Source organism: Odontesthes bonariensis, chromosome 3 (genome assembly GCF_027942865.1).
Source record: "Odontesthes bonariensis isolate fOdoBon6 chromosome 3, fOdoBon6.hap1, whole genome shotgun sequence".
Lineage (NCBI taxonomy): Eukaryota > Metazoa > Chordata > Actinopteri > Atheriniformes > Atherinopsidae > Odontesthes > Odontesthes bonariensis.
In genome coordinates, this window is record NC_134508.1 from 20,933,172 (window position 1) to 20,943,086 (window position 9,915).

A 9,915-nucleotide genomic window follows, 5' to 3' on the forward strand; every position below is an offset into this window, starting at 1 on the left:
CCATTATGAGTCATAGATATGTTTCAACACACAAAAAAAATCTGTTTACACTACACAAATCAGCCCAACCCTTTTAAGAAGCATTTCATAATTATGTTCTCATTATCCTTATTTGTGGCATTAGTCTCTTGCAACAGATACTTTACTTTGTGCCCTGCCTGTGCATTGAAATGTTGCACAAGAGTTAAGTGCTGGTAACCACTTAACCAGTTCCTGAACGCTCAACAACCTCACTCATACAAGAAGAACTTCATATAGAAAGAGCTCAGAAACAATTAGATTTATTACATTTAGAAAAGTATTTAGCTTATGATTTAGAAATAAGGGAAATAAGTCTGAACGTTTTACCAACCTGCTCATTCCACTGCATTTAAAGTGTTACTTCAGCAAAAGCAAGTTTGATGAGGCGACTGTTATCAACATACTAGAAGAAAAAGCACTAATGCAGGGAAATTACATATCTGACTTTCCTAATGTTACACGGCATCATATATTACTAAATTGTTATTACTAATGCATTTACATTAAAGCTGTATTTTACGCTTGTAAGTGATAAGTTAAACTTTACTTATTAGGATGCAACTAATGTAGTTTGAATTTATTGCTTGGTGTAGAAATTCTGAAGTGTCTCAAAGTGACGCCATCACAGTGCTTATAGTTCAAACTGCTACATGCTTAGTTTATACAGTTTGCTGCGACCATAAAATTGATTACTAGTTTCTTGTTGATTTTTGGTCAGTCAACCCATATTCTCAGTAAAAATCTTTACTCATTCAGTGAAAGTGGATGATAAATATCCCAATTTGTCTCTTCGGAGCATTATGGGTGAAAAAGCACTTGAAACCTTTGACTATTATGTGAAAATACATAATAAAACTTACTCTTCCCACACAGTTTATTTATTACACAAATGATACATGTAGTTTTACTTGAATAATTCCAGTTCTCACTGATACTTACAATTAGAAAATAAAAATTGTAAATATTACTACACACAAAATCTTTTTTTCAGTGTAGATTGATCAGCAGTTGCAGTATGACCAACTGCCTATCACTGCCTAAAATTTAACTGACTTCAGGGACTTATTTGTTTTATGGTTCATGTTTATATGGCCTGTGTTGTAGCAAGAAAACTCCTGGTGAGTTATTTGTTCTCATGACTAAACACCAATGAAAGCCTAAATTTTGCAGAACACAGTAGTCTTATATAACCTTGAATTCCTGTCCTGTGAAGAGACCCATGTGACATAATCTAAGTCAAACATCTTTGTTGGAACTATTGCCACTGGTGGGATCTGACCATCTGGACGAGTACTAGAAGAGCGTGGGAGGACAGCGGATGCAGTAAGCCTTTGTAGCAGACATGCTGACTGGTGATAACAGGAAAAGCACAGGTGTAATTATTAATACTGATTCTATCTCTGTTCTTCTGATTTCCCTATTGAGCCAACAGCATAAAGACCCTGTAACTGGTTATAGAAAAAGAAAGCTAATTATCATCTATAGAGCTCATTAACTGAAAAAGTCAATGGCAGCTGTTAACTCAATGAGCAATTTCAGTTCAGATCAATCCAACAAATAAGTGGGATATGTGACAGAACACCAAAATATTCAATAAGAAACTGGGATGAACAGAAATCACGGGTCAAAAGTGTAAATAAGATAACCCAACCATCAGTATAGTGTCTATATGACTTTTTAAAATGTTGGATCTAAAATTGTGATGTCATCTATGAAGGAAAGCAGGGCTATATATGGTCAACTGTAAACAAACCGACCACAAACACAGACTGCGTAATACGAAACAGGTTACGCATTCTTTAAAGGTCAACTACTGGTAATCTGGCAACTACTAGTTTGGTTCTATCAACTAACGCGAGATTTCGCTTACTGTCGAGTTGTTTCCCCTGACAGTCTCGTGAGATTCAATAGAGGACTGCTCAAAAAAGGTAAGTGAGGGCTCTGACTGCACCATCAACGGGATACACATCGGGTAGGATACATCACCAGGTGATAAAACAATAGTGGGACAGACGTCCACCCCGTGGTGGTTGTGTGGACACGCTGTTGGCCGGGCTGAAGCAGCGACAGGCGGCTCGCAGTAGGCAGGATGCCCGCTGAGAGGATGAGCGGACGGATGAATGGGGTGGATCAGGACGGTTCAGACGTTAGCAGCCGTCACGTTTAATCGATTCTGCGTATGAAGCGTAAATCGAGACTGTAAAATGAGATTTATATCGATAGGAAAGGGAAGAAATTGTTTGGCATGTGTGCTGAAATGAGGTGGAGCTCAGGCCAATAGATTCTGGATGGTCCGTTATTGACGGCCGGATGACTGTGAAACGTTGGCTGTGCAACGTAGCATCCCAGGCTAACCTGGGACACCGGAGCTGAGTGAACATTATCAGGCCCGGCTCCCTCATGATATCTCCATTCAGAAATGCCAAACCTGAGGTTAAACATATCTGTCAGAGGGGTAGAGCTGAGGAGAAGAGAGTCGATCTCCTTCAGCACCATGGACAGGGCTGCAGCCAGCCTCTTATGTGTATATATAGACAGGAATACTTTTATTTCCATTTTTTATTCTGTTATTTCACTCTTCTGAGTCTGTTTATTCTCTGCAGCAACAATCGGTTGTTTCTTTATCAATGCATTTACTCAGAAAGGATATGCACAGACAAATCACCCCGAAGATAACACACATACTTAATAATTCAGGATGTGGGATCAATGCGATTTCTCACACATTTGGATTAACGCTATTAAGATGTACTCATGATGTGTTTGAAACTGTTTGGGAAATGAGTTCAGATTCATTTTCAACCCCAGAAACAAATTCTACATCTCTGTTGTGTGTTCAACACTTTTTGGTGCCATCAGTTATATGGCTGTGAGGATTTTAACCTTTAATGGCGCAGAGATGTAAGGTGTTGAGTGTTGTGTAGCACCACGAGCAAATTGTCATTTGTTTTTAAAATGACTTGATGTGTAAGTGTTTGAGATGTACCGTTGAGCATAAAACACTGGGGAAATGCAGTCTTCTCTTTTACATCAGGTGGCATTGTGGTGAGGTCATTTTAAATGTGTTAAAGTCAGTGGTAGGCCTGGTAATGTAGGACATGTTGCATGTGCCCTAAAGACTTGGCGTTGTTGCAGTGAGGAAAAAAAAGATTGAGAAAAGGGTCTGAACAGATTGTGCTGTAGCCTGAAGTCATGGCACAGACACATATCTCCATCACCCTCTCTGATGATGACTGTGGGTGCGTAACATAGCTCTGCACCTGTCATGCGGCGTGCATTTTCAGCCGAAGTGAGATAAGCTTTCAGTTTTAGAGAAGTGAGGGGGGGGCGTAAGCAGTAGCATTTTGGTGTATTGATAATTCTGCCTTCATACCAACATATTGGTATTTTGGGTCATTATTGTAACACATATACAGGTATTACTTAACAGGTCTTTGTTCTGTTTCCTTTCAGCCCTCTTACTGCTGGACAACTGAGATTTTTCAGGAAGGCCTCCAGCACCAGGACCGCAGCCACAATACTGAAGTTTGACATCTTCTCCTGAATCATCATGGGGAACATTTTTGGGAATTTGCTTAAGAGCCTCATAGGAAAGAAAGAGATGAGGATTTTGATGGTGGGGCTCGACGCTGCAGGAAAAACAACAATTCTTTATAAGCTCAAACTGGGGGAAATAGTCACCACAATCCCAACAATTGGTGCGTCCTGGGTGTTTCACATTTATGCGTGCTTACATTGAATCTCTGTGCTCGCCTTACATGATGCATGACGTCTTCCCTCTTCTCAGGGTTTAATGTGGAGACAGTGGAGTACAAGAACATCAGCTTCACTGTGTGGGATGTGGGTGGGCAGGACAAGATCCGTCCCCTCTGGAGGCACTACTTTCAAAACACGCAGGGTGAGCAGAGCTAATCAGAGCTAATCAGAGAGCAACACCAGCCTTGATGCCTTTCTTCCTCTTGAAAAAAAACAACATATTTAGCATGTTCTCCTTGCTGTTTTAGGTCTGATCTTTGTGGTGGACAGTAATGACAGAGAACGCGTGAATGAAGCACGAGAGGAGCTCATGAGGATGCTGGCCGAGGACGAGCTGAGAGATGCAGTGCTCCTTGTGTTCGCCAATAAACAGGCAAGAAACCATTACTGTTCTGCATATGTTGACACTTGCACGTTGCACATACAGTAATTGGCTTGTTGTAGGAGATGAGCCCCTCTAAATGAATGTCTGCTTCATAATTGTTTATTTTTACAACTCAAATACAGTTGTAACTGGTTAAAAAGATGACCAATGAATGCTTTTTGTGATTGGTAAAGAAAAAAGTTCCATCAGAATTAAAATCTCACAGGACATTTTTGACTTTTTCAATATTCTTCAGTAAGCGAAGAATTGATTCTCTGAGTGATTCAATCAAACAAATGAAACACGTATACAACTGATTTTTTATTTTTTTTTGCAATTTTGATAAGTTAAAATACGTTAAACACATATCAGTCATATAAAAAAAAACAAGTCACATCTATGCACTATCACACTATCACACAGTTAAAATTATAATTAGTTGTCATGATTAGACACTCATTGGGGAGAGACGGGTGGAGCTCGACTCACTTAAAAACTCTTGACCTGCTCCTTCTCTTTACTGTCGAAGTGTGTGAAGCCATCATAAAAAGCCCTTCAGAAAATTGTTATAGATTTCTTTTAAGAACATTTCTTAAAAACCTATATATTCTTTGACCTAAGTAATCACCTATGAAGGTAATTATCTACAAGGGATGAGGATTTTTACCCCCCAAGATAACCACCCCAAAATATGGCTCAAAATGAAGAATAGGAGGGTCAAATTTGAATCCCAGCAAAGAAATTTTATCAGATTTAAGACGGATACACGGAAGAACACCTTCATTATGCTGCAAATGAATTAATTTAGTATAAAACAGGGCTTTTCCACAGTGGAATATTAAATCTACTGAGGATTTTGTTGAATAAATGATAAAATGCAAACTGGCACTGAGTCAATTGTTTTCTTGTTTATAAATGTTGGAAAAAGTCCCCATCTGTGGACCCACTGTTTTAAACAAGTGTATGTGGGTTAGTGTGGTTCAAGGGTTTCACTCTTCATTACTGATTAATCTGCAAGATCTGTTCTTGAAAAATCTAATCCTAATGTAATGTTAGTTTTGTTTGACAATATCGAAACGCATGACAAATATTATGCTGTTTCCAGTAATTTTATTATGTTCAACCATCAGGCCGAAACCCTAAAAAAATGTTATGTTCCCAATAAAAAAAAAGGAAAGACAAAAGTACCTAAAATTTGTGTAAATATAGACTTATATATGAACTCACACAAAATGAAGTGTCCATACTACATACCCTCTGTAGACAATTTGTGTATAAATGAAAATAATGCATGCTTACTCACATTTCCAGCTTGAAACAGTTATTAGCATTCAGTTCCAATTATCAAGATCTGAAGTAGTTTTCTTTTCTCAAAAGTGGACAACACATCAATAATATTCTGACGTCCGCTTCGTTGTGTTGGTCTCTAAATATCAGAAAATGATGAGGGCCATCCTCAATCAAAAGTAATTGTTTGGTATGAGCTACTATTGAGTAACTCCAGATATTCAGTTCACACAAACAGAACAATAACCATCAGCAGTAAGTTTTCACATGTGAAAAGAAAGAAAGAAAGATAAACCGGTATCAGAACCGGCTCTGATCGTTTTACGGTGGAGGAAATGATCAGCTCAGTGCAGACAAACAGAAACACAAGCGTCTGTGCAGTGACGTAAGGGCAGTGCTCTCCTCTCCTGAACTCTCGCCTCTGACATTTGACAGGACTTACCGAATGCCATGAATGCTGCCGAGATCACAGACAAGTTGGGCCTCCACTCCCTGCGTCACCGCAACTGGTACATCCAGGCCACCTGCGCCACCAGCGGCGACGGCCTCTATGAGGGTCTTGATTGGCTGGCCAATCAACTCAAGAACAAGAAATAAGACGAAAACTGGAAATGAAAAAAAAAAGAAAAACTCATTCAGCTTTCTCTCTCCTGTGGGGGTAGGGGTTCAGGTTAGGTGGTTTTGATTAATGGGTGCGAAGCAAGACTCCGTTTGTGTGGGGGACATTTCAATTTTGCTCTGTTCTTGATAGTTTTCAGTGGTTATTTGAAACACATCCTCATGTTCATATTCAACCACACACACTAACTGTAAGCAGTCACAGCAGACACTTGCTTTTCCTCCTGTCCACCTCTTGTCCTTAGGTGCTGTATGTTCGTCTCTAGGTGCTGTGAAGAATCATGTGTGACTCCACTGCGTCAGAAAGCAGTCAGATATCACTTTTATCTTTTTTAACAGCAAGTCATCCATGCAAAGAGCGGTCCTGCGTCAGTTGCACTTTCTGGCTTTTATTCATTTGTATTGTTTTCTTTATGTTGTTGCTTGTTTCCTGTCCTGCCGGATAACAGAGCCATGTTCGAGAACAATCGCATCTCGCAGATTCATTCCACCATAATAGGTTGTAATGTATTGCTCTCCCTTCTCATGTGTGAGCAGTGCTGAGCACTCTGATGCTCAGATTTAGTGCGTGGGTGTGAGTGTGCACACCTTCTCCATGTGTTTGTGCAAGCAGCCCGGGCAGCAATAATCATGAACGACTCTCTGTAACTGCAAAAGAAACGTCCTCTTACTGCCACATTTTGGAAATCTTTTGATATCTGTGCTGTGTTTCTATTCCCTGTGTTTGGCAACCCGGAGAGCCTTTTTGAGTATTTAAACATGCTCTCGATTGCCTAACCTGCATGCCTCTTGCTGGCCTTGTTGCATACTTCTCCATCCTTATAGCTGCATAGGTGTTGGTGCTGTTAGTAGGTTTTTTTTCTCTAACTGACCTTATCATTACAGTAGGATGCAAAAACACCAATTTCTGCATTGGGTGGCAGCATTTACTAACAACCATACAGTTAACGTTATTGTGAGAACAGTATATAGGTTGACGTACACATCAACGCAATACCTGTACAGCAGCTGCTTGTCTGCCTTTTTGTGTGTCCATACGAGGATTCAAACTGCATCAGGTTGTTCTTGCTTGTGTGTTTTTGTCTTGCAGATCGGGGGTTGATTATGTCACTGATAATTGTGCTACTGAATGTGAAAATTGTGGATGAATCTATAAATAGCTGTAATTATATTTATTTGGCATACATATTCTGTCATTTCCAGTGCTGTGTTCTCAATTATGTGAAGGAAAGCAGGGTCAACAGATCATTATGTCGGTGATTTTACAGAAATCAGCACGTCCACAACTCACTTTTGCAGCAGGCGAAGGACTGCGACACCGCTGATACCAGCAGAACCCACAGACTTATGTCAATAAAACTATATCCATGTGCCATAATGGGTACTACTACTCATACACTAGTAACAGTACCACATACTGTACATCCACTACCAACTTATCAGTGCTTCTATCATATCCAGCATTTATTATACATTAAGTCGAAAATTTGATCTTTTGGCTTATGTGGCCTTACATTTAGATCGATTTCCTCTCAGCTGGTTTGTTTCTGATTTGAAGTAACATGTATTTATCTATAAAATGGTTTATTTCTCAATGCCCTCCAAAGGCCTGTTTTGCACCACACTGCACAATGATAAGGCAAAAGTTTTGTAGAGTATCTTCTGTTTTGCCAGTATACTGGAATCATCTCTGGTGGTAGATTTCTTCCGTTTCCTTTGAGGTTTAAAGAAACTTTGATGTAGACTGTGTCTGTGAAACAATGAAAATCAGCGTGAAAAAAAAAGAGAGAACATTTCTGATTATTCATGCTGTACCGTTATAGTTACGCTAGTAGATTTTAAAAACAGTGAAGACCATGTTCCATTGCTGAATGCATGGACACATCTGTATGTTATGTAAGACGACAAGATCCTGCTGTATATCAAATAAAACCATTTTCTGTATGTGCTGTCTCTTCAGCTACGAGTCACTGTTACTGCTGAAAGTAGTTTTTATGTGAACAGCTGATATTAATGCACAGGAGGTCTTACATTTACGGGCTTCCACCAGTAGAGGGCAGTCTAAAGCAAGCATATCTATGCAGTGAATCACAACAGGGACGTTCAACATCGTTCATGAATTTACTTAATTTTTTTTACACGTGAAATGGTTTGATGCCACACTCTGTTTTTGTTACCACCTCTAATTTAAAATGGATCAATTATGGGATTATGGGCCTTGAAACAACTCCACATGACACATTCATGTTGTCTGCAGCTGTGATCGGTGTAATTGCACAACACTACTCCTCCTACTTAAGACAACGACGTGTACAATTCAATTCGTACAAATAAGATGAATGCCTGTTGGTCCTTTGATCATAAAAAAAAAAGTCAAACAAAGCTTCATTAATTGTGAACAGTTGATTATTCTGATGTATTGTGAGAATCAATCTCTAACGCTATGGCTAAGAGAAGGATTACTATTTTATTTTGACTGTTTTTTACGTAATAAGTTATGAAAACCTAGGAAGACAATACAGCAGTGTTGAAAAGCTTAAATAGTTGATTTGATGACATCTTTGTTTCCTCAGAAGCAGCTGTTGCTGTCTGCAGCCATCCAGCCATGCAGACAACAACAGAGAGACAAACTTTGACTAAGGCCCAATCCCAGCTCCTTCGCTCGGCCCTACGTCTCCATTTTGCAGAGGGTAGCTTGAGCCTTCAGCCTTAGGGATCAAGAAATAATGATCATCTAGCCCTTTAACCAGGGCATTTTGGGTTGTTTGTGTGATTAGATGATCACTGTTCCTTGATTTTCAAAAGAAATGGAGCACCTACCTTACCCCACCAAAAAAATTGGGTCAATTGGAAGGAATTGGAACTTGGCCTCCTCAACTAAATCAACCTTAAATTTGGCCATAAAAGGCTTTGAAGAGTTATCAGGTGTCCAAAACATGATTTTGGAATCAATTGTAATTATGGAGAAATATTTTTTACATTTATTTTAATTTGCTTACAGAGTAGGCTGACCCATCTCTATCAGATAGACAATGACTATGGATTCTGGTTACAATGCCAAACTCTCCTCACGTTTCCCTGAACTTCCTTTGATTTTGAGTGGGTTTCTGTGGGAGCAAAACAAAGAAACACTTTTGGTAAGGACTTGCTGTAAGTGGTCAAATATTAACTATTGGTCTGGAACAGCCTTCTTAGTTATTAGGAAAAGAATAAGGTGATTATTTTCACTGAAGCATGTTTTCCACTCTTTTGCATAATTGTGTTTTGTCAGAGCGGACCAGATAGGGAAAACAGAAATAAGGTGCACATGTGTTTGTGTGTGTGTGTGTGTGTGTGTGTGTGTGTGTGTGTGTGTGTGCTTGCGTGGGACAGACTGGACATGCAGGCAAAACAAGTTTCCACAGAGCTGTTCAGCTTGCTTGTCCACTCTTATGGCAGACAAGGCTTTTCTAACCCAACCAAGGTGGAAAGAAAACACTCAATGTCTCTTATCAGCATGTCAAGCTGGTTACTAGTCGTGTTATACAATGTTGTTGTGCACAAGTCAGTCCCAAGTTCAGCTGTAAACTCATGCAGCCCCTATGCAATGGTGGAGCAATAAAATCATCTTACATTTAAAGAACTTCAGCACCAAGGAGTGGAGGGATCAAAGTCTCCCCATTAAGATGTGAGAAATGTGCCAGCATACCATGAGTGATACATGCAGGAAAACAGAAAGGAGGAAGCTTCTAAACCTGTTTCAGCCCTTGTTGTTGTTTTTCTGTTGCAGCCAACAACATCAGAGAGGCTGCTTCTCTCTATGGTCAGTGTTTTCAGGTTATGCACACAAAGGAAGTCCCATGCCTGCTCTAACTGTAATGACCAAGCTG

The 9,915-nt window shown here is 39.7% G+C and overlaps 1 protein-coding gene across 2 annotated transcripts; it reads left to right on the plus strand.

The window, feature by feature from the left end:
* Positions 1 to 1,850: 1,850 nt before the first annotated feature.
* On the plus strand, positions 1,851 to 7,990 carry arf3b (ADP-ribosylation factor 3b). 2 transcript variants are annotated; one of them, XM_075460926.1, is made up of 5 exons: positions 1,851 to 1,949; positions 3,475 to 3,719; positions 3,809 to 3,919; positions 4,026 to 4,150; positions 5,864 to 7,990. In XM_075460926.1, the coding sequence occupies exons 2-5, from the start codon at positions 3,572 to 3,574 to the stop codon at positions 6,023 to 6,025; spliced, it is 546 nt and encodes a 181-aa protein (XP_075317041.1). In that variant the 5' UTR covers positions 1,851 to 1,949; positions 3,475 to 3,571; the 3' UTR covers positions 6,026 to 7,990. The 2 variants fall into 2 exon arrangements, with proteins under 2 accessions (XP_075317041.1, XP_075317040.1); XM_075460925.1 differs by having other exon boundaries at positions 1,948 to 2,010.
* Positions 7,991 to 9,915: the final 1,925 nt, after the last annotated feature.

Coding starts and splice junctions, on each gene's coding strand:
- arf3b (XM_075460926.1), top strand. CDS start 3,572: ATGGGGAACATTTTTGGGAATTTGCTTAAGAGCCTCATAGGAAAGAAA. Junction 3,920..4,025: donor CTACTTTCAAAACACGCAGG/GTGAGCAGAGCT, acceptor TTGCTGTTTTAG/GTCTGATCTTTGTGGTGGAC. Junction 4,151..5,863: donor TTGTGTTCGCCAATAAACAG/GCAAGAAACCAT, acceptor GACATTTGACAG/GACTTACCGAATGCCATGAA.